At 37.8% G+C, this 26,104-nt stretch overlaps 2 protein-coding genes across 2 annotated transcripts in view; both read right to left on the minus strand.

The window, feature by feature from the left end:
• LOC126373095 (semaphorin-2A-like) overlaps window positions 1–26,104 on the minus strand; it is a 624,036-nt gene that overhangs the window by 508,451 nt on the left and 89,481 nt on the right. The gene's annotated exons all lie outside the window — the stretch shown is intronic.
• Window positions 1,137–1,983, minus strand: LOC126373441 (uncharacterized). The gene is made up of 2 exons (XM_050019600.1): window positions 1,683–1,983; window positions 1,137–1,153 (listed from the first exon to the last, which is right to left on the minus strand). Exons 1-2 carry the CDS (start codon window positions 1,981–1,983, stop codon window positions 1,137–1,139), a joined length of 318 nt encoding a protein of 105 aa, XP_049875557.1.

The following is a 26,104-nucleotide window of genomic DNA, read 5'->3' on the forward strand; positions in this document are numbered from 1 at the left end:
TTATGCCTGTTGATTGCCCGTCTTTTTCCTTTTCGGCGGATAAGAAAATGACAGGTATAACTTAAAATAAATTGAGATGTTATATAGGTACTGGAGTCAGCACAAATATGTCTACAACATGTTAGGGCTATCTTTTAAAAAAATAAGTTTTATTTTGGCTACTTTCTTAATTTTATACAGGTGAACCCAAAAAGGCAAAGTGATTAATATTATTCATGCCTCCTTATTAATATTATTGAACATTATACTCTTTACACGTGAAGTATGTTCCTACTCAATGGAGTATAGTCTATAGGTCAAGACACAATCTATTCATCGGCATACTCCTTGGATATAAAACAGCCTCTGTGATTAATGATTAGAGTAGATCGTTGGGTTCACGCTATGGAGGGTCGTAGTGAAATAAAGAAAAACTTGTAGAGAATTCTGTACTCATACCACAACCCTTATGCAAATTTCGACCCGTACAAGACACAGGTGTACGATATCCTGGAATGCTATCATATTATGGGAATAAGCTTATGTACAATCACGCTGAAAATATTTATACGTCGGCAAAATTCTTAAACATGAACTTAACCACCTCAGTTTTATAGTGTGATCCTCGTTGAGTGTTTAAGAATGATCTTATTTGGATTTCACTTTTAAATAGATTGTTTAGTATCACATAAAGAATTACCACCGTAGTATGGTTCCAAACGAAGTCCAAAGTTTTTTTTTAAAGTTAATCCGTATTGTAAAAAAACAATGCCAAATAATTATCATATTTATTTTTAGACTTGTTTTTAGACAATATTCTGATTTTAACAATTTAATGATTTGGTTTTTAAAAGATAGGAGAGAAGTGGAGAAGATATCACCTTCTTCATAACATACTTATAATTATTATAGGTATACAGAGTGTTAGTGACATCGTAACGAATACTGAGGGGAATGATTCAGACTATGATTCTGGGTTAATATCACGTGAAATTTTCCGTCGCAAAATTCATAATTTTTATAGTTTTTTTTTAATTATTTTCAAATCTATACTTTTGCGATAGAAAATTCCACTTGATATCAACCCAGAATCATAGTCTGAATTATACCTCAAAGTTTTCATTACGATGTCACTAACACTCTGCATACTTCGCTATCTACTCTGCCGTGAAGGCTGCTGGACCCATGAATATTTCAGTTATACATATAGATAAGAATCACACTAACGTATGCCAAGTCTAATATTATACGAAAACACTCAGAACCCTCAAACAACAGATTCTAGTTTCAAGATTTAGATTCAAGCTTACATAAGACCTCAATTTATATTATATGCATAAGTCTTTTACTTGGATAGGACACTGTTGATTTAGGATCCTTTACACCAGTCGCACTTTAGGTATGATAACCTCTGACAAGCTACGTTGTTTTCCTTGTACCTTACGTGTTGTACAAATAAACAATAATTCATGTACTGGGTATGGTCAGGAAAGAAAACGTAGGTAGGTTACACAGGTGTTAGTGACATCGTAACGAATACTGAGGGGGATGATTCAGATCATGATCCTGAGTAGAAATTTCCGTTGCAAAATTCATAATCTTATGTGTCCTTTTTTAATTATTTTCAATTCTATACTTTTCTTCTTCTTCTTCTTCTTCCTAGCGTGAATCCCGCCGTCTTGCGCCGGGGTCCGCTTTCCTACTGTTCTTCCTCCACTTTGCCCTATCCTGGACATCGTCTTCGGATAACCCGCAACTCTCCATGTCTTTCTCCACGACACTCAACCATCTCAGCTTAGGTCTTCCTCTACGTCGCTGACCAGTAATATTGAAGTCGAGTGCCACGTTGCCAATGTACTCAGGCGGTCTTCTTTTAACATGCCCATACCAACGCAGCCGGTTTTCCTGCAGTTTGTCAGCCACGTCACGTACACCGAGGCTACCGCGCACATACTCGTTGCGAATCTTGTCGAGCCTCGTCACGCCGCACATCCAACGTAACATCTTCATCTCTGCAACTTTTGCGATGGAAATTCCACTTGATATTAACTCAGAATAATGAGCTGAATCGTCCTCCTCAGCGTTCGTTACAACGTCACTGTTGGCTAGGGATTTGTAAAAAAGTGATATGCTATTCTTTTGTCTTGTGTTGTCATTTGTTTGTCTTTTTATTATAATAATTTTACAAAAGGCGAACTTCGTTTTCACCTTCTATCCTGACCAGCGCTCCTTAATATTTAGTCCTTCGAGATGGATCTGAACCACCAAATATTAAGGAGTGCTAGGCAGGTTAGAGATAAAAACGAAGTTCGCCTTTAGTAAAAATAGTATAATAAAAAGACACACACACAAATGATAACACAACACAAGCAAAATAATAGCGTATCACTTTCTTGTCAAACCATAGCCAACAGTCACTTACACCCCGTATGTACACTTAACACACATAGTAAATTATTTTCATGCATCCATGACCCGTCCATACGAAATCCATACTGTAATAAAGCTGTAAGGATGTGTTTTCAAATCCAAATTTAATTGTTTAACTATTGTGTCTGGAAATCAGGGCCTTGCGAGGATATTATGAATTCTTAAAAACTTTGTCTGTTTATTACCGTTCTATGCTTAAACCGCCTCAAGCCGATCTAATGCCGATAGTTTGAGATACAGAAAAGAACATAGGATAGTTTTTATCTCCACAATCACTTTTAAATTAGTAAGTCAACGTAAAATTACATTGCTTTTTAATTTTCTATATCATAACATGGGCAGCTATTTTGGGATATTTGGGCACTTACATAAGTAATTTTGTTTTTCCACGTATTTAATTTTGGGACAGTGAGGTATGGGTACTTAGTTCACCTTGCAATAGATGTACCTCTGACTACCTTATTTAGGATGCAGTCGCGAACTTATGTTGTCTTTCCAGTGACGATATAATAAACGAACCCACCTGATTGTTTTGCTAACTTCACACAGTTCAGTTTGCGTGTATGTAATTGCCGAACCGACTGTCCGCCCACTCCCATTGAAAATGTACCGCACTTTTGTATTGCGAATATATCTTGCCCCAATTAGACCAAATTGTTTCACTTTTATAAAAAAACATAGGTAAGGGATAGATAAGATATAGGAAATATGATTGGCCACCTGATACGACACTTTCGTTTTTAAAGAACATCATAGAAGGAAGAAAGGGGTAGACCTAGGAAAACATTGATGAAAAAAATAAAAGAGAAGGTCGTGTAGTATCAGCGGGTGTAAGATTTGCGGAAAGGAGAGGGAAATGGCGATTACTGCACCGACAAGAGCTCAGCTCTTAAAGAATGAGAAAGAAGGGATAAGAGGTGTACATTATATTCATTTAATTCTCGCCAGCTCTGTGTTCTAAGTCCCATGTAATAGATGACAAGCCTATTGCTATTAACTGAACACAAATCCTGGAAACTGAGTGATATCAATCATATATCATCCTTCCCTCATTCAGCGCTTATCACTATCAACCCACTAGGGTCGATTAATTCTTTCAAATATTATATATATAATAATAGAGGTTCGCGCCCAACTGGGCACCCTCAGGCCTGTTGTCTCAAATTTTGTACCGGGTGAGAGCCCTCAGCACTCTTCGTTTGTCCGGCCAAGTAGTCAATGCCATTTGCGGCAAATCTGCACTAAGTAACGTCAAAAAAAGGAATAATGTATATTGTAATATACTCTATGGAAATGTAGTATATTAATGTATTGACTTACTGTCTGTATAACAAGTAAGCAAAATGGAAAACGAAAGTTTTCCCCTGTGATTTTCAAGAACTTTATTACAATTACAACTCGGGAGAAATATGATAGACACTTTAAATAGAAAAGTCGCAAAGGCCGACAATTGTAAAAGAAGTATTATGAATCATGAATTTATTAAGAAAGGAAACAGATATAACTGAGTCCATTTGAATTTGCGAGGATGGTCTAAATATTTCAGTGAAATGCGTAATCTTTCTTTACAGAAACGTGTATTCGTAAGTGTTTGAAGTAGTGTTCCCCAAATACAACAAGCATGATGAAAAACGTATTGAATTTTATTAATGTATGTTTTCTCTAACAGCCTCCGTGGTCTAGTGGTTAGAGCGTTAGGCTCACGATCTGGAGGTCCGGGTTCGATTCCCGACGGGGACATTGTCGAAATCACTTTGTGAGACTATCCTTTGTTTGGTAAGGACTTTTCAGGCTTGAATCACCTGGTTGTCCGAAAAAGTAAGATGATTCCGTGCTTCGGAGGGCAATTATTCTTCTTCGCCTTCCTGAAGCGTCGGAACAACACTGGCTCTGGCCAGAAATCCGCACGAAGCAACAATATATCATCTCCCTAGCATATCCCTTTTTCACAGGGTCCGCTTACCTCACCTGAAGATTTGACAGGTCCGGTTTTTTACAGAAGCGACTGCCTGTCTGACCTTACAAACCGCGAATGGAAAACCAGCTCAATACAGAATAGGTCACATACCTCCGAAAATGTATTTCTCGGAAATGTGGGACGAAGCAACAATACGTATATAATTTTTAAGTAACTTTATAATTAATTACTTTGATCCAAACAAATACCCTATACTCTAATATATTTCACGTACTTATATCATATAAGGAAACACGATCCGAAAATAAAGTATTTTAAAACGGGAAAGTCACCCGTTAATATTTGTAATGAAAAAGGGTACCTAACCCTTGTTTACCGGGAAGGTAAAGCTTTTTGCCTCTGTATAAAGTTTTTATCCTTATCGGGTTATGTACGGTCACGAGCATTAATATTATGTATACACTTTGGTACCATGTCATATTAACTTTTTTGACAAATAAAACCGTAAGTCTCATTAAATGTCAAATATGTTAGTGCGACAGAGTCCTAAAGTGGGTACATTATATTGCTCATGAGTGTACATGACATTTGAAGGGTTCCGCAAGAATTTACGTTTAATTTTCTTCTAAAATAATTTCTACGAAAATCTTCTCTCGTGTGGGTTGAGAGGTGGATTACCAACCTCATCAAACCTGGTGTCAGGGTTACTATTGAGCCGTCAAAGGCCAAAATAACTTGTTATGAATGCCTGATTTCATTTAGAAGATTATAATTATTGCTTGCGGCGTTAATATCTTCCTTTGAGTTAAGGTACAAAGATACATCTTTACAATATAAGGAAAGGTACGATGTTTAAAAATAGTATTTCGTATAGAATTTTTAGCACTAGGTAATCGTGATCCACCTTTGGGCTTAGATAAAATGTTTGCAGCTAGCTGCTAAGCCTGCAGACTAACGAGATTAGGTATAAAAAAATAATAAAAAACCTATATTTTATCATTGCATACAACTGGATATAACAATAATATTCTAGAAAAATCGAATTCTAACCTTCTATTCTGAACTGTCGTAACATTTTGACATATCACTGTTGCACTATCTATACTTATAATAAATCTGTAGAGAGGTCAATTCTGTACATTAAATATTTTTTCAAAATAACTATCAGGGGGTGATAAGTGATCGATACTGATGCCAAAAATGCAATCAGTAAAATTTTTGTCTGTCTGTCTGTCTGTCTGTCTGTCTGTCTGTCTGTCTGTCTGTCTGTATGTTCCTTATAGAAACAAAAACTACTGGACGGATTTTAATGAAACTTGGTACAATTATTCTTCACACTCCTGGACAGGCTATAGTATACTTTTCATCACGCTGCAATCAATAGGAGCAGAGTAGTGAAGGGAAATCCTTTTGTATGAAAAATCTAAACCACTCAAGTTAGACGTTTGAAATTTGGCATGCAGATACCTTAGGTACCGTAGAGGTGCACTAAGAAAGGAATTCCCGAAATTTCCACGAGAACGGGAATTAGCGGGAAAATCCTTTTGTATGAAAAATCTAAACCACTCAAGTTAGACGTTTGAAATTTTTCATGCAGGTACCTTAGGTACCGTAGAGGTGCATTAAGAAAGGAATTCCCGAAATTCCCACGAGAACGGGAATTAGCGGTAAAATCCTTTTGTATGAAAAATCTAAACCATTCAAGTTAGATGTTTGAAATTTGTCATACAGGTACCTTAAATACCGTAGAGGTGTACTAAGAATGGAATTCCCGAAATTCCCACGGGAACGGGAATTAGCGGGAAAATCCTGTTGTATGAAAAATCTAAACCACTCAAGTTAGACGTTTGAAATTTGGCATGCAGGTACCATAGGTAACGTAGAGGTGCACTAAGAAAGGAATTCCCAAAATTCTCACGGGAACGGGTATAAGCGGGAAAATCCTTTTGTATGAAAAATCTAAACCACTCAAGTTAGACGTTTGAAATTTGGCATGCAGATACCTTAGGTACCGTGGAGGTGCACTAAGAAAGGAATTCCCGAAATTCCCACGAGAACGGGAATTAGCGGGAAAATCCTTTTGTATGAAAAATCTAAACCACTCAAGTTAGACGTTTGAAATTTGTCATGCAGGTACCTTAGGTACCGTGGAGGTGCACTAAGAAAGGAATTCCCGAAATTCCCACGGGAATGGGAATTAGCGGAAAAATCCTTTTGTATGAAAAATCTAAACCACTCAAGTTAGACGTTTGAAATTTGTCATGCAGGTACCTTAGGTACCGTGGAGGTGCACTAAGAAAGGAATTCCCGAAATTTCCACGGGAATGGGAATTAACGGGAAAATCCTTTTGTATGAAAAATCTAAACCATTCAAGTTAGACGTTTGAAATTTAGCATGCAGGTACTTTAGTAAACTTAAAGCTTAGTTGCAACAGGATATTACAAAATTCCCACGGGATCGGTAGTTAGCGGGAAAAAACATTTGTATGAAAAAATCAAATCTAAATAAAAGGAGAAACTGATTGACTCAGTGACTGACATATCAACGCATAGCCTGAACGGCTAAACGTAGGCATTTGAAATTTGGAAGGGACATAGCTTAAGTACCGTAGAGGTGCACTAAGAAAGGAATTCCCGAAATTCCCACGGGAACGGAAATTAGCGGGAAAATCCTTTTGTATGAAAAATCTAAACCGCTTAAGTTAGATGCTTGAAATTTGGCATGCAGGTACCTTAGTTAACTTAAAGCTTAGTTGCAACAGGATATTGCAAAATTCCCACGGAAACGGGAGTTAGCGGGAAAAAAACATTTGTATGAAAAAATCGAAACCGCGTAAGATAGATGTTTTCAATTCAATTCAATTAAATTATTTATTGCATTCCATGTAGTACAATGGGGTGTTACATAGGCATAGGAACTAAAACATGGACCCTGTAGGGCACAGCAACATTGAAGGGAAGAGAGGAAGTGTGTATTAAAATTAAAACTCAATGAACAATCAATAAAAAAAAATCTATTCAATCAATTGATTCAATTTAGCATGCATGCATACCTTAGTAAATATAAAGTTTATTTTTGGCTGTATTTTGAAAAATGGGAGTTATTGGGAAAAAAATTGTATGAAAAAATCTAAACTGCATAAGTTAGATGCTTGAAATTTGATATGCACCACACACACAAAGATCTCTCTCTTATATAACACACCACGCGGACGAAGTCGCGGGCAAAAGCTAGTGCAAAATAAATTAAAAAATTAAAACCTATTTTATTTGCGTCTGGCAACTTTGTTTTGTTCCCAATAGACTTAAAATTACGCACGTAGTCTTGCCAGTCGTGTTTTAGTAATCAATTTTACATATATACAAAGACACTGCTCACGTCCATTCTTTATAGGGGTGGGCAGAGCAATAAGAACTAGAAGATAAATTCGAACCACACCCAGTATTTACGTCTAGATAAGTTAGTCAACTTGATTAGTTGGCTGATAATGGGTGTATATAGTGTATTAGTCTTAACGAGTAGTAGTCGTAACGAATAGTGAGAAATGATTCAGACCGTGATTGAGTTGATATCAAGTGGAATTGCCTGTAGGAAAGTTCATGTTCAAACAAATGACAGACTCACTAAGTGATTTCGACAATGTCCCCATCGGGAATCGAACCCGGACCTCTAAATCGTGAGCCTAACGCTCTAACTACTAGACCACGATGGCTGTTAATACTAAGACACAAAAGAAATAAAATAATACGCAGGACATTAAATGTTTAAATTACCGTTTTACTTTCTGTTGGGATCCTGGTGCATAGATAGCCAATGGCGATGTTATGTTATGTTACGTTACGTTACGTTACGTTACGGTACGTTAAGGTTTTAGTGGGTAAACCGGGTGTGTTTTCTTTACTAGGTCCACTTACCAAAACTGAAGACGGTTTTTTATTGAATCTGACTTACCAACCTGAAGGGAAAACCAGCTCAATTAGAAGTTAGCTAACAACTACCTTCAATAATTTTCCACTGATGTTTCCTTCACCGCCAAACACGTGATAATATTTTTTTAGACACAAACATGAATTAGATTGCAATTTGAACCTGCGACCTCGCAATCAGAGTCAAGCGTTTTTCGAACTACGCTACCACAGCTCGGTTGTTACCAGCTCTTCGTAAATCTTAAAACTTTCCACAATCTACATTCGTACATAAATTCAAACTCGTAATCCTTATTGAGTTAGACATCGCCAAAAACGAGTTAAAATCCTTTTAAGACATCTCCCAAGACACAGTAGCCCATATCTAGGGGCTGTTTTCATTTCGGATTTGCCGAAGTTCGCGCCAAATCCGACCAGTTGTGTGTTTCCCTACAGGGTGTTTTCTTTCCAACATACGATCTTGACTGACTTTTGTGATTTAAAAAGATTTTCGGGTAACCGGCTTATTGTGAAATTCGTCGATGAACGAATTCGAATTCAACAGAGTTACCTTTTTTCTTTTCTTGTTTACTTTGTGATTAACATTGAATATTCAAGAAATATTAGTTTTCATATTTCTTCAATATAAATACTAATTTATAAATTACTGAAGCACAAATCAAACCAAATATTACTGCCCTTTTAATTATGAAGCACAAAGATACTAAAAAGTGTGACACAAAAATATTTTCTTGACAAAATTTTAATGAATTCTGCAGCAACTGTAAATAAAAATAAGGAAAAACGTATCTTTAATGAACGTAAACAGGGCATGGAAGAGCCAGGAGAATTCAAATTTAGCATTAAGAAAAGAAATTCTGCTAGTCAAGACCTTACAACAGCAATATACTTAACTAACTACAAAAGAAAGAAGAAAGGGACAAGACAAGAAATCCCTTAAACAATCCACTTAACTATACATCAAAGTAAATAGCACAATCACATCGTGTTCCGAAATACCATTTACTGTTATTTACATTCTTCGAAAAAAGTAAATATTAGGGTGTCACTACACGTTCCGATGGAAACGAAAGGGGTGCGTTCCGAACGTTACAGTTGAGGTGAGAATTGATAGTTTAATTATGTAGGTGGTATTTTTCAGTCGTGGTTTGTGTGATCAGGTTTGTTGGGGAGAGAGTGCGACGTGGCGTGGTGCCGGCCGGAGAGCGCCGCGGGAACTGAACGCGGGGGTGGCAGGCCTGCGCCGCGCCGCCCGGCCCGGCACCAAACCGTAGCTGACGATACAAATTTAATACTTGTTTTGCTAAAAGCGATTTCGATTTGTCGACCCCCAAATCGGAAAAGTTAAATCGACCTTGTTAGCGATAAAGGGTTCGCTAATTAACACAGATCGGGAAACGACTGTCAAATAGCATAAGTACTCTCGACGATACAGCCGCAATTTACTGCTGCAAGTTACTTAGAAGTTCGATTAAAAGTAGGATGTGTCGATGTTTTCGTACGTCATGAGTTTCGAGGTACCTGCGTTTGACCTTAAACGTCAACAAAAACCTGCTTCTGATATCGACTTTGATAAAATGATGTAGATACCTGGCCCAATTTCCCCTTCAAATATTTTCCTTACAGATATTTATCAAACTTGGATGTTGAGAGCGTTTCTAAGTATAATATGCTAAAATCTTATATTGTCATACATAAGTAACTAAAAGTTCTGAGACTCCTGTACGCCAGTGATCCTGTGGAATACTATTTATCAGAAGACAACTTTGCAACCACACTTGGTACTTATTGAAGTGTTTTATTTCAGGAATCATTACCAGATAAAAACCCATAATTAGATAGTATTATTTGTGGTAGCTTGTAATTGGCCTTTACTTACTACTAAGTGTAATATTGTGTGAATTAAGCTGTAAGCTCCCCAAACAAAGGAGTTTTTACTCCTTAGCGCCTGAAATTTACATTAAAAATTACAGGGAGCGCCTAAAATTTTTTCTCGCTTGCACTCACGTGTTAGACGTCACGCGGTAAGAATGAGGTTTTGTATGAAGTGTCCGATGTGTGATTGGGATTCACGTTTTCGAAAACGATCCGAAACCGCTTTATGGGTGTCAAATTTAGTAAGAGCAAGCTGACAAAAACTCCTTCTCCTTTAAAAATTAGTTATATTAGTATAGTTTATTTGTTTTTTGTACCAACTAGTGCGAATTATTGTCATTAATAGTGAGATTTTAGCTGCTGAGAAGTTAATCTCAACAGACTAGATCTTGTTTTTTATGATGAATGTTGTGTTCACTTGTAAGTAGCTTACACATTAGTACTGTTTTACTTTGTTTAATTATGTCTTTACTAAATGTTGATGGTAAATGGCCGAAATCGTCGGAGAGATCACTCACTCACTCACTAAATGTTATAATATGCATAGCTGAAAGTGATCCATTAAATAAACAAATAAATAAAAATATTCAAAGCACAATTTAATACCTCGACCAATGTACGCTGTTACGGCCCTTTGTCCCTTTCTGTCCTTGGGTCTGGAGCAAATTGTATGAACATGAGAAAGGAACGGCCGACCATACACGTGTTACAGGACCTACAAAGGTGATATAATACGTTTATTCTAGGATGGACTAAAAGGATATTTTATTTTTCTTAAAATACGTCCCTGTTTTATTGCTGTACTTAATATGGATAAAGGTAGGATGAATAAAAAGACTTATTTGTCCAATATTTTCTTCTGTTTATAAATAGAACAGGTAAATAAATTGGATTAAAATAAATGTAGAATCCAGACCTATTCGTGTCATCAGAATGCATAATTTAAAAAATAAAACGCTCAAGTTTCGGTCTTAGGGCGTAAATGTGACAATCCTTTTAGATATTATTTGGATATTAGCTTAGAAGTATCTTTACAAATAGAGTGACATAAGGTACCACCTAATTTTTACCTATTCGCCTACGGTATCTACATAAACGTGATATTTAAAAATACCCGGCTCAAAAACCCCCGTTCAAAACTACCATCATAAGTAAAACAATATAGTGAAATTAATAAGCAGAAAGGGTAGCCAAGTATTCGTTGGCAAATCAGTTGGAATTGGTATAAATGCCCATTGAGCAAATAGCTCGCCCGTTTCTGTAAGTACGATACTTCTGTAACGTGGTTTGTCTTGGCATGGTCACCATGAACAATAGGGTAGTTTTCAACTAGTCAAATCAGTTAATTTTTACTAAACATGAAAACACGAAATTGCTATGGTATGAAAAAGCAACCTGTGACGTCATAGAAAAATGGGACAAAATTCCGCACTTATTATTATATTTTTCTTTATAAAAATGTATATGGGAAAAGAAAACGTTTTGCAGCAAGTTGTATGTACTTGTATGGTGCTGAGTTACGTTTACATCACCTCGGGCTAGGACGTTAAGGAGAAAGGGGGCGCACACAAACTGTCCATCTCCCTCGCACTTACGCTTTAGGCAGAAAACGGTAAGTGTCGTTTTTATGGATTGTCGAGCTGTGTCGTGTTTGTGTCAAGTTGTGTAATTAGTCAAAATTAAAATCCGTTATGGCCTTGCCGAAAGCGGGCGCACTTTCCAGAACGGTTATTGTTTATGCCTTTACAATTTCAGGTTTTCAATTTTCTTTTTGCGAATGTGAACGGTTTTATGGGGGTGAAAAAATGGGAATGCGGCCTGGTATAATTGATTGAATCATTTCTCTCTTACACTTTTACCATAGAGCTGTGTTTTTATTTTTTTACATAATATTGAAATGTGTGATGTGTAGATGATTCCATGTTTCGTAAAGTACGATTAGCTGTTGATCCCGGCTATTAGCCGTAAAATACACCTCCATTAATCCGCAGTAGAGCAGTGTGGTGGAGTATATTCCGTACCGCTTCCGGTAGATTGGGGGAGGCCTGTGCCTAGCAGGGGAACGTATATAGGCTATTTATTTATGTTCATGATGTTAACTGCTAGTGGAAACTGAACTTTGCGTGCATATATAAACTTTATATATTTATATATAAGCTCACGCTAGTAATCGCCAATAGAGTGGGCAGAGCCATTTGTAATCAGAAGATTACTTGCAGCCGCTTTGATACGAAATCATTTTTTTTTCTTTTATCGTGTAGGTTCTGAGGTAGATTGCTAACCTCATCAACCTTGGTGTCAGGGTTAATATTGAGCCGCCTAAGACCCCTGACTTGGCTCACGTAATGACTACGTACGTACATCAGTAAGTAGCAACCGGGACCAACGGCTTAAGGTGCCCTCTGAAGCACAGAAATCAATCTTTGATTAAGCCGTGAAAGCTGACCAGCCCATCGCCTGTATAAAGGTCCATAACTTACAAACGTTTACAAACCTTCTGTCGGTTTTTACATATCGAAAAGACAACATATCCAAAAAGATAACCAGCTGAAAACATTAACGTCTTTCCATCTTGTTATATTATTATAATTTCTAAAATATCCCCTGTCTAAAACCTACTGTCTTACCTCATTCAAAGAGCGACTTGATTCTTGTTCTAGGACATTTGAACGACCGTAATTTCCGACGTCTTCGCTCGGGAGTTGGAAACCGAAGCTCTGATTTACATAAGCAGATAAGGCATTTGGCGTTAATCCACTATTGTTTCAATTGCAAGGCTATTCATTAGTGAGCCGCAGCGCGGTCGCTCTTTATGGTAATGTCCCCACGATACAACTGATGTTGACGGGTTGTTATACATGTTGTATGTATAAATGTTGTATGACTAAACAGCCTCTACAGCTCTAGTTGTTAGAGCATTGATCTCTCGATCAAAATCACGAGAAAAGTGACAGTAGAGAAGGAGAGAGAGAAAGAAAAAAAAACGTTATTCAAATAAGACACACTTACAATCAAAGAGCAAAAGTTCAGCCACTGAGCCCAGCGATTTAATTGTAAACAATGGTGAAATTACGAACAATTACTAGTCATAATTATAAAATTTATATATTTGCAGGTGTTTTTGGTCTATTACAGAAAAGACATGTAACCAGGAGGTCTTAAGTGCAACCAGTAAATTTATTATTTTGCAAGAAACTGATTGGACTTTTGCATCTTATCGTACATCATCATCCCTAGCGTTATGCCGTTTTGATGTTCCGCTTACCTAACCTGAAAATCTGACAGGTCCGGTTTACATAAGCGACTGCCTGTCTGACCTTCCAACCCGCGAAGGTAAAACCAGCACAATACAGGCTAGGTTACAGTACCTCTGAAACGCATTTATCGGGTATGTGGGTTTCCTCACGATGTTTCTAAACACGGGATAATAATTTATGATAAAAACATAGATTCGAAAAATTTCGAATTTCATAGGTTTAGGCCCGTGCTGGATTCGAACCTGCAGTGAGAGGCAAGCGTTCTTCCAACTGAGCTACCACGGCTCCAACAAGGCACACATAGGTAATAACAAATAAACAAGAGAAAATTACAGAAGAATATTTGATGGAAAAGTAAACACAAACGTAATTATAATAACATAGTAAGAGGTAGTGCGCATTATTTGAAAAAGTAAACAACTCAGCATGAAGTTTACTTACAAGAAAGCAAACGCTGATTTTCAGTAAACAATAAATGATTTGATTTTGATTTGATTTGATTTTCAGTCGCAGCTTCCTCACTTGACAGATCCCTAGGGAACAGATCCCTTTAATAAGTACAAAAATCATGCTAAAGACGATATTATGTCGATTACTATGCAGCATAGAAAATGAATAAGGAACTCTGTCTAAATAGGCATCGTTTACCGCTATTTTATAAGAAACAGCAATGCTGTTACAGCATTGTTATAATGGCTTATGCCTTGTTTATAATTTAACACAATATAATGTGAGACATTTGGCATCTAACCGGGTATTATTGTTTCCATTGCGCGGCTATTCATTTACCGACCCACTAGTTATGTTAATAACCCTACAGTTACAACTTAGAGATATGCGCTGTGAAAAGCCTACCCCGATTCCGCCGGCGTGGTCGACGATTTCCTTCATTCAGCGCTTATCGCTATCGACCCCCTAGGGGCGATTAATTGATTCAAATATTCTTCCTCTCAGATGACGCTCTGAGCCGAGGTTCGCGCCACGGCACCCCTCAGGCTTCAACTGGGCACCCTCAGGCCTGTTGTCTTAAATTTTGTACCGGGTTTGCGCCCTCAGCGCTCCCCATTTGCCCGGCCAATTAGTTAATGCCATCTGCGGAAAATCGACAATAAGTCACGTCAAAAAAAACTGTGAAAATCCATAATATCCTAGTTCGGAGAACTCATGATTTGCATCATAGTGTAGAGTTCGAATTCCAGCTCTGGGTCTGAACCACTTAATTACACACGGTCACATGCCTCCGAAACGTATTTCTCAGGAATCTGGGTTTCCTCGTAAAATTATCCAAACATGAAGTTTTTGATAAGGAAAATCAAAACAGTGAAAACGTAAAAAGTGGGCTTATCTCTAAAAGAGATCTCTTCCAGCCAACCCTGGTGGGAAATATCGTATAGGGTTTGGGGCGTATATGCCTGCATCTTTTGTCATCTGCAGTTTTTGTCCGGCTAGCATAGCTGTAAAAGGAATAACGTAGGATGTTACAGTCATGTCCTTTTTATCACTTCAAATTTTGTTGTCTTCTCATTTTTGATCTCAATATCTTTTAAGATTGTTCTAAATGTTTTGGATTCTAAGATTTGTTATATCCTAATTTTCTTAATAAAATGTTGAATTGTATTATTTTACTAGTTAGTTAAGTTTCCACAGGACTTGATGTTAAATTTTATTAACTTTAAGCGGAAATTGTATCTCATTGAGCCACTGCGATACGGTGATCGCTTGTTCAGGGCTCGCTATTAACAGTTTAGATCGGACCTTGTTTAATTAATAAAGATTTTTTTTTATTATTATGTCGTTTTTATATCTCGGGCCTATTATTATTATTCTTATTATGAAAGGTTACTATAAGTACTGTGAAATATATCGTACGTTCTAAATATTTCTGGATCTGGCCACATGAGGAAATGTGGGAATTTAATCGTCCGCGTCGACCGCATTATTGGAGGCGTCACATTGGACTGAGGCTGACCGATAGGGTCGCAGTTTGAACATTCTGTTTGGCGCATATTGTGTTTTTTCCGTAGAAAATAGGGTAAATTTCTAGGCGTTACGTCGGTATCAAGCGACGGCTAGGGGAGGGATTTAGATCTTTTTAATAGGTATACACAGACACAATAACAATAATATTTTTAATAGGTTATGGAACACTTAATAAGACACGATGATTTTTTTAAAAACATCGTAGAAGGGATGCTACAAGGAAAGAGAGGAAGGGGAAGACCAAGAAGAGCTTACACGGAACAGATTCGAACAGCAGTCGCTTCTGTAAAAAACCGGGCCTGTCAAATCTTCAGGTTAGGTAAGACCCCGAACCCGTTTCCGATCCCTCAAAAAACGGGATAATACTTAGGAGATGATGATGATCAAAACGTTCCACATCAACCATAACTAAAGCTTATGTTACTACGCAATAAACGGCGGATAAATCGATGTAGCGGTCCAGTCAGAAATGCCTTGCTGCGGCCGCTTCACACACCGACGTGAGTCTTAACATAACATAACATAACATAACAAATACTTTATTGCACAAACAGGAAAAAACAAACGACGACGACGACGACGACGACGTGAGTCTTCTTCTTCTATCGTGTGGATTGTGAGGTGGATTACCAACCCCATCAACCCTGGTGTCAGGGTTATTACTGAGCCACGATAGGCCCCTGACATGACTCATGTAACGACTACGTACTTACATCAGTAAGTAATAACCGGGACCAATGGCTTAACGTGCCTTCCGAAGCACGGTTCATCTTACTTTTTGGACAATCAGGTGATCAGCCTGTAATATTTTAACCAAACTAGGGATCACAAAGTGATTTTTGTGATTTGTCCCCACCGGGATTCGAACTCGGGACCTCCGGATCGTGAGCACAACGCTCAACCACTGGACCACGGAGGCCGACGTGAGTTAACAGGCGACATGCGGACTCGTATAATTTCTTGCTGAAGGCATATCTCTCTCGTTTCTATGATATGTAATGTGACGGAAACAAAACTGCTTAAATATTCTTTCCGCTTTTTTCACATAAATATCTACAAGTACGTAATTATGTCAAGAATATCGATAAAGGAAACTGGGCCACGACTTTCTGGTAAAACCTTTGAAGATTCATTCATTACCTCTTTCTCCGAAGTTCTAGTATCAATTTTCGTTTATTAGTGTTACATGAGTCCTTACAAAGTTTACTAAGCGTTACTAAGACACCAGATCAGTAGAGAGTAGAAACTGTAATTACTTTTTAATAGTCCAAGTTTGGTACCGATTTGGGTAGCAATTACTCGTACGTTATTTCCTCCAATGATTCAGAAAAGAATAGAATAGTTTTTTTTTTATTATAAAAGGACGCTACACACAAAAACAAGCAAATAACATCACTCAAAATTTTCACAAAACAATAACAAAAAACAAAGTATGCTCGGAATAATCATAAGGTGGACGTCTTGAAGTAAAAACGGCCTCACTAAGTAGTAGCCGCGGTGTGAACCACGACCCTGGTCTTATGTGGACCCCGGTGGCTAAAGCACGAACGTCGCGTTCCATAAATATGCTTTTACGCCGCCACTCCAAGCGTAAACCTCTTTATCTCGAAACTATTCCCTTAGGGACCTAAATTCGGTTACCTAAATTCACTTATACATAAGCAATCAGGCATTGTTTTACTAAAACTAACGGCCCCATAGAAGGGCCGATCTCCCAATTTAAATCTTCGTCCCGCCCTTTGCAGTGCCTCGACACGGTTTAAAACGAGGTCATTAAAACATAGAAGCGTCTTTCTCGTTTGTTTATGGTAATCGAGTTGACAAGTTGCAAAGCTGAAGTGTGTACTCACGACCTGACATGTCAGTCTTACTCGGTCTGACATAGTCTGATGAGGTCTGACACGGTCGGGTCGTTTGTCAGAGTTTACGTTAGGATGTAAACGTCGTGTCAGAACTGATTTTGATGAATCTGTTCAATAGTAATTCCTCATCAAGTTTTGAGCGAAATGGGTTTGTGACTGTTATTGACGGGTGGTTTACGAACTGTTTCATTTAGACATTTGCTTGGATATATATGGACATATTATACTGTTATTAGTATACTCACTATACTGTTATTTTAGTTAATTTTATTTTAAAGAATATCACGACTGTGTGCAGTCATAACAGTAAAATGAACACAGTGCACTTTATTACTGTATTTTTATCTCTTCCGGGCTCCGCTTCATCATCATCATCAGCCCATTAACGTCCGTGCTGGGGCACGGGCCTTCCCTATGGATGGATAGGGAGATCGGGCCTTAAACCATCACGCGGGCCCAGTGCGGATTGATGGTTATTAACGACTGCTAATGCAGCCGGGACCAACGGCTTAACGTGCCTTCCGAAGCACGGAGGAGCTCGAGATGAAAACTTTTTTTTTTGTGGTCACCCATCCTATGACCGGCCTTTGCGAAAGTTGCTTTACTTCAACAATCGCAGACCGAGCGCGTTAACCGCTGCGCCACCGAGCTCCGCTTAGGCAACTTATATTTTTCAATTAGAACAAACTTCATTTGCGTACCTCTCTTCTTCTTCTTCTAATCCCTTTATCCCCTGTTGGGATGTAGGGCTCGAATAACAGATTTTTGGTTTGTTGTGCAGAGTTTTGTTTTGGTGTCTTTTGTTTCTTTTTTGAAGGATAATAGAATTGCAAAAGCGGTATATAAAGCGAAAGTTGATGATAGGGCTGGCAGAGGAAGACCGAGAAGGACTTACGATGACCAAATTGGAGATGTCCTTAGAAAAGGTTTAATACGATCTACTCTGAACCGGCGTGCGTGTATGAAGCGATTGATGAATGTGGAGGAAGCAAGAGAAGTGTGTCAGGATCGAAGCAAATGGAATTCTATAGTGTCTGCTTACCCCGGTGGGGAATAGGCGTGGTGTTTCTTTTTTGTGAGATATTATGCTCTCCTTGCGATTATGGCCGGCTGTAATACGGCCGAAATGTCGAAGTCAGAATAGATAATTTTCTAGTGTTATATTTTATTAGTAATTTAGTCTTATTTACCGGTTTGACACCACGTTATCGAATATACTAAGTACTTGAGTGCGGATTTAAAAGTGTTGTGATCGTGTCGGAACGTAAGTCGCTGCTTTGATTTTACCAGAGGGGCTCACGTACACCACGCCCCGGTTTACTTTGGGGCGGCCGGCGACAAAATTCGACAGCTCCCCTATATTTCGTACGAAATGCTAACTTACTAACGAACTTCACTTTAACCTGTCAAACTTATTTCTAGTTCCACTAAACTTTGACGTCTTAAAGTGACAACAAAACATGAGTACCGTTGAAAACTTTGACAAGTTTTCAAGAAACTATACCGAAATTCTCTTCCACGTGAATTTTATCGAATTCTTAATAAACTTGAAAGCGACTACTGTAATTCAGTTAGTCGTTGTGAGCCAGTGTTTTTCAACGGAAATAAATGCTAACAATGATTAAGACTGCTCTGGTTCTGCCTTCGAATAGCTTGAACTCTTTCCAAGTTTTAAACGAATTTCATTGCGCAAAATAATAAAAGCTTACTGCTGTCACGTGAGTATATGTTGACGTCACCCGATAATGCTGGTCGTATTTTATTCGTACTTATTTAAATTTTCGCATTTCGAATTCCAATTTATGACGAGTGCGAATATACGGAAGTAATCGATTAGTTTTTCGATCGTTTGCTGCGGCTTACACGGCTCGATTAAAGATATGTTTAAAGTTTTCTTATACATCTGGGACCCAGATTCTGGGTACAAAGAAGTTGAGGTCACTCCCTGATGGGTAGTTACGGGGAGCTTCGCCAGGTAATATACATCTTATCATGGAAACTCACCCGCTGAGCCCGAAGGCGTAAATCTTGCCTTTACGGCCTCACCTGTCGATGGAATAATTTACTGCCAGCTTAAAACTTCCCTCTGAAATCCCAAACACTTCGGGAAATAACTGAATAAGAAATTTTCGATTGTACAAGACGCCCGTGCTCTCGCTTGACAGGGGGAAATTCAAACTTAAACCTTTTCTATTGGAATAAATAAACTTGGAATGTTAGGTGTGAGCGAGATTGGAAAAGTGAAATTGGAGTGTAATGGCGTCGGAAGCTGTGAGAGGTCGTGATTGATAAGTACCTAACACGCAATTGGATCAGGTTCAGACCTTACTCTTAATTGGTTTATTTAACTAAGTGTTCCTGAGAGCTTCCAGCTGAGAACTTGCAGCTGAGATAAAATGTTTGTTCAAACATTGCACAGTTGTTAAAAGTTTTATCTACTGAGAGAAAGATTCTACAACATAAAATTTTGTATTCTCTTGTTCATGGAATAAACAAACGCTGAATGAGATCCTTGTAATCATCATTTCCTTATAATGTATTTTGTAGTCTACCTGTCATTCATTCGAAACTAAATGACCTGGTGAACTTTGTTTTACCCTTTCTATATTTTATTTATTTACTTACTTAACATTAGGAAGATTAACAGCTGAACAGGTACAGTAAATAAAATCACTAGTATCTATATGCTAATTTAAAATCTCTACCTATAGGTTTCAACATAGTTACTCTATAAAGTAGGCTAATTAAATGAACATAAACGTTTAAAAAATAAATTTCAAACATGGAATTTATCACCGTTTAAACTTTTCCTGGACTTCCACGAATATTTCAAGACTAAAATTAGGCAGAAGAAGAAAAGAAAGAAGAAGAGAGGAATGGCGGTTACTCCACCGACAAGAGCGCAGCTCTTAAATAGAGAGAGAGAAAATTAGGCAAATCGTCCCAGCCGTTCTCGAGTTGTAATGTATATTATGTGGCTGTACTGTAAACAAATAAATAATACTCGTTGTTTATTTAAGACTCACGCGCTCTGACCTTGAGCTATCCCTCAAAAGTATGGCACTTGGAATCGGGACATGGCGTCTAGACATACCTGACATACAGGGTGTTAGTGACATCGTAACGAAAACTTTGAGGGATGATTCAGACCATGATTCTGAGTTGATATCAAGTGGAATTTTCCGTCGCAAAAGTATGGATAGGAAAATAATTGAAAAAAAAACACAAAAAAAACATGAATTTTTTGACAGGAAATTCCACTTGATATCAACTCAGAATCATGGTCTGAATCATCCCCCTCAATATTCGTTACGGTGTCACTAACACCCATACCTACTTGTATGGCTACCGTATGTACTTGTACGGGGTGTAAGTGACATCGTAACGAATACTTAGAGGGATGATTCATCTGATTATTCTGAGTTAATATCAAGTGGAATTTTCCGTCGCAAAAGTATAGAATTGGAAATAATTTTAAAAAACTAAAAAAAATACATGATTTTTGCGACGGAAAAATCCACTTGATATCGACTCAGAATCATGGTCTGACTCATCCCTCAAAGTTTTCGTTACGATGTCACTAACACCCTGTATATGTCCTTGAAAATGTTAAAAATGTTTTTTTTTTTTGATAACATATAACAGAAACGAACATGCGTAGTACCAAAAAGTACAAACGAATGTGAGCAATTTGCAAGTAAAATTTTCCCGTCGACCACTACTGTACACCAATAGTTTTTATTAACATTCAATACAGTTTTTTATGTTGAAAATTTCCCTAACGGTTTTCATCAAAACCCACAGTCAAAACGATTTTTCATTTGAACATCCTACGAAAAGTGATAGGACAAAAAGAATTCAATTTTTTGCTGGCGCTTAGTTAGCCTGTTGGGTTCTATAAAAAAAATAGATGCAGATAAAATAGACAGCGAAATTCGGCAACGTACTAAAGTCGAAAATGTAGGTATACGAATCGCTAGGCTTAAGTGAAGATGGGCAGGTCACTTGGCAAGACGGGAAGACAACAGATCGACCAAGGCTGTTACTGAATGGTGGCCAAGGGATGGTATGCGATATTGAGGCAGACCAGCAGTCCGGGGTGGTCGGATGACATTGTGAGGTATGCCGGAAAGCAATGGATGCGACTTGTACAGGACCGGAAAGGATGGCGTGAAAGAGAGGAGGCCTATACCCAGCAGTGGGTGGACACAGGTTGAGTAGATAGATAGATAGACAAAATAGAACTATTATATACCACATAGTGACGTTAACGAAAACAGATATTCAGCCACTTGTACGTTGAGCCATAACTTAGCGGCCTTACTCATGACCATGCCTATTTCCGACATATGAATAAATAAGGTACCTTGCTAATAGGGTAGTTCCCGACTAGTCAAATCAGCTACTTTTTACTTAACATAATTAAAGCACATTTACTTAACGTCAAAACACGAAATTACTACGGAATTTGTATGAAAGAGCAACCTGTGACGTTATAGAAAAACGTGACAAAAACAACCGTTAAAATTCACAAATTGGTTAAATAGAAAAAACTAAAAAATTTTTTTGACACTTTTAGATCTGTCTTTATTAAGTACATATTCATCAAAATTTCTTAATTTATCTTTGACCTAGGAATCTACCTTTTTTTTGTTTTTTGACGTGACTTATTGTATATTTGCCGCAGATGGCATTAACTACTTGGCCGGACAAATGGGGAGCGCTGAAGGCTCTCACCCGGTACAACGTTTAAGACAACAGGCCTGAGGGTGCCCAGTTGGGCGCGAACCTCGGCTCAGGGCGTCGTCTGAGAGGAAAAATATTTGAAAGAATTAATCGACCCTAGTGGGTCGATAGCGATAAGCGCTGAATGAGGAAAATCGTCGACCACGCCGGCGGGGTCGGTATCGGGGGAGGAATCTACCCAATTATACTTGCGTTATGATAATAAGTCAACTTACTTACCTTACCTGTGTCGTATAATAATAACACGATTATTGATTAAAACAAAATATATCCTAAAAATATTGAGTGATCATTTTACAATTACATATTTGTGCACGAGTATATTAAATTATACAAATTCTAAAATCTTAACATCCGATAAAGTATACTTCTAAGGCTTCTACTAGACAGGGAAAGGGCAGACCAGGGAATAGAATTCCCTCCCTTGGGCCGAAGGGCAGGCTTGTCTTTCCAAGACTAGCTCATAATAATATTTAGTAAGCCGTGTGTAAGCTTTACCTGACACGAAAACATAGAGTAAGCGAAACAGTAGGACAAAATATAAATTTATTATTATTATTGACACATCTCTAGTTTAATACTATATATTATATGGGTATATATGGGTAGCTTTATCAAAACCAGAGATATTCCAGATTTGATCAGATCGTTAGGATAAAAGAAAATGAACTTCTACATCGAGTCGGGTCTAAATGTTTCTTCACAACTAGCTTACGTACTCTCCTTAGTTAAAAACTACTAAAACATCACACTTCTAAGTGCCCGACATGGAAAGAGAAAATTATAGTGATATTCTCTTATAAGTCTCCAAGGCTAAGATAACAACGGTAACCGCTGCGCTGAAGGCGGCCCTGTGCGCTTGGCGAGTTGAAACTAAGTTGAGTGAGTAGTTTGACAGTGTTTATGCACAGCGCTGAAAAAAATATGTCAACTGACAAATGTGTGTTAGTCACTGTTGTCCTGTGGTTCACCGGCTTGCTTCTCAAACTTGCACCAATGAGTTCCTTTTTCCACTCCGACCAACTAAACGGATCAACTAGTTGTTCCGATCGGAACTCAGTATGTGCAATTCTTCCCAACGATCCAACTACTCAAAAGTAAAACATATTAAACCACTTTACATTTCTATAGAATTCCGAACTGTTCCAAAGTTGAACAGTTCCAGAGAAAACAGATCAGATTATTAATTATGTGTAATTAATCCAGAAACACTTAAACAAAATAGAGAAAAGTTGATAGTTTCCTAACCGACTAACTAAATAGTTGAGCCGTTTGGAAGAAAAATAGTTGTTGATCCGTTTAGTTGATCGCAGTGGAAAAGGGTAATGAGTTATTAAGTGTAGTTTTCACTAACCACACTAGGCGGACTCTACCATTATAGGCAGCGATACGACCACCACGTTGGTCTAACAGAAAGCTCGGTTAGGTGTGAGTACTTAGTTCATTTTGCGATGGATGTACTTCTGTTAGGTTGGCACATATTCGTGAGCTTATGTTATGTTATGACAATCATCCATTAGGTCGCCAGTGATAGAAGATAGGAATAAACAAAAAGAATGCGCTATTAAACATAATTAATCTCTTTGCACAAATATAATGCCTTATGGCAAATATCGATCTATTTTTTATCATAGGGATATTCTCCGCACTAACAATGGTGTGATAAAAGGTGTATTGTTAGCGGTGTGACAAACAAGAATAAAATTCCTGTTTGTCATACTGGTGTGACAATTTGGTGTGACCACGAATCCGGAGGGCAAATATCAAGGAGCGCAACGTAGAAGTTGCTTATCCAGAATAACCATAGCAGTTGATATACTGGGCTGTGTCTAGGCTGTGCCATCCGTTCGCATGTGTAAACACATTTCTGGCACAACACGTCTAGTATGAGATAATGTAATTATTTCCCATGTCAGCCCGCAATGTACGTTATCATATCACACAGCTTTTTACAAAAACCATTAACATTTTTGGTTTCATTTGCGGCTTATCATGAAAATTCTATTAAAGGGTTGAATTTTGATGTGGAATTTATTTTAGTAAGTAAGTAAGCGATAAAGTTCAATGTATTTTTCGTGTGTTGATGGTTTTTAACTGCAACAATTTCTGTGTTTGAAATACTTAAGTGTTTTTTATCTAGAACTAAATCGAACAATCTTAATTTGCATTGCTTTCAAAATCTCGAGTTGGTAATGAAGCGTATCATCTAGTCATTGTATTTTGCCCTTATAAACATAAGGTCATCAACTTTCTTATCTAAAATTATAAAATTTGGTGATGTGTTCCAGTCAGCTAGGTAACGTTGCGTCAACAGATGGCGTTACTATTGAAGTTTTCGTACTTTTTCCATGTGTTGGTTTAGTGTTAATTTTAATTTAATTTTAATTTTAGTTTCACATACATTATCTTTAAGTTAAACCACAATTTTGTAGTATTTACTGCTGATATTATGTTATATAAATGACTGAAATAAAGTCGCCATAGTTTTGTTTTAGAATGTTATCAGCATTCTACCGCGAGCTGTGACCAAGGCGAATGGCTATAAAACACAATTGCAAGAATTTATTTATAATAAATCAACAAATAAATGGGAATCTGAGAGAGACATCTGGCACTTTAATTTGTTTGCCGGCATTGTCACGAGAAATTAATATTCGAATTTATTCCGCTCCTGTATTGGTGAATCAATATTTGGTGCCATCTCTTTCACTGAGCGCTTCTTAAGGTGTCTCCACACTGATGTAATGCCAGCTTTATTGTCTGCGCTAATACACTACAGTGCAAAGAAAATATTCTTAACAAGAAAATGTATTATTTTGACAACTGTCCTACGCACCATCATCTCCCTAGCATTATCCCGATTTTCATAGGGTCCGCTTACCTAACCTGAAGATTTGACAGGTCCGCTTTTTTACAAAAGCGACTTCTTGTATGATCTTCCGACCCGCGAATGGAAAATTTTCTCGTTCATTTCTCGGGAATGCGGGTTTCCTCGCGATGTTTTCCTTCACCGTTGAGCACGTGATAATCATTTATGGTCCAAACGTGGATTCGAAAACAAATTCAACAATCATTGGTTTAGGTCAGCATAGGCGTGCTGGATTCGAACCTGCGACCTCAAAGTGAGAGGGAAGCGTTCTACCAACTGGGCTACCACGGCTCTTAAACTGTCCTACGCACCATGCTAGCAAAAAGTAAGGAAGTATAAGCGTTACGTATTCAACGAGACGAGTGGTTTAAGCGTTTGAAGATTATACCTACTTGACCTTGTTATAGTGTTAATTAATATCACAGACTGGTGAGGAGTCAATTACATTGGGATTGCAATCATGTTGCTCATAGTAATTAATCGTTTGTAATTGCATGAATATCGGCAAGCTTAAGTATGGTACTAAGACGTTATATGTGATCCTGACGACCTGATTATTCTAGCAATAAAAGCAGCCAATCAGCTCGCAACAACAAACCCAGGACCCGATACCGACCCCGCTGGCGTGGCTGACGATTTCTCTCATTCATCGCTTATAGGTCGATTAATACCTTCAAATAAGTATAATCCTCTCAGACGAAACCTTGTGCCCAGGTTTGCGCCCAGCTGGGCACCCTTAGGCCTGTTGTTTTAAATTTTATACTTGGTGAAAGCTCTCAATGCTTCCGATTGGTCCGGTTAAGTAGTCAATCCCATATGCTGATATGCGTCAAAATAAAGGTCAAAATTCCGTTGAGAAAGAATAGTTGTTATGTTCTGTGGCTTTCAACATTGATTTGGAATATTATTGTGCCTAAGTATAAACTAAGTAAATGCGACTGCGAATATGTATATAAACTAAAATCTACAAATCGTAAAATTTATTTATAAAATTGATTTGGTAAAAATAACATTTTAAAATGTTACATGTCGTAAAATAACATCGGTGTAGCACCACCTTTATCTTTGAACCGTCTTGTCGAATAATTGGAATGTTACGCCTCAGTAATTAGATGAATTGTGTGATTTATTTGAAGACTCTTACTAGGGATAGAAGACGGTTTGTGAAGGTTTGTTCTGGTGGTGATGTAAGGAAGATATCCCATTTATTGACTTGAATGAAAAAGTACCTAATGTTATTTAGTAAACCGGATATTTAGCT

This window comes from Pectinophora gossypiella, chromosome 15 (assembly GCF_024362695.1).
Source record: "Pectinophora gossypiella chromosome 15, ilPecGoss1.1, whole genome shotgun sequence".
Lineage (NCBI taxonomy): Eukaryota > Metazoa > Arthropoda > Insecta > Lepidoptera > Gelechiidae > Pectinophora > Pectinophora gossypiella.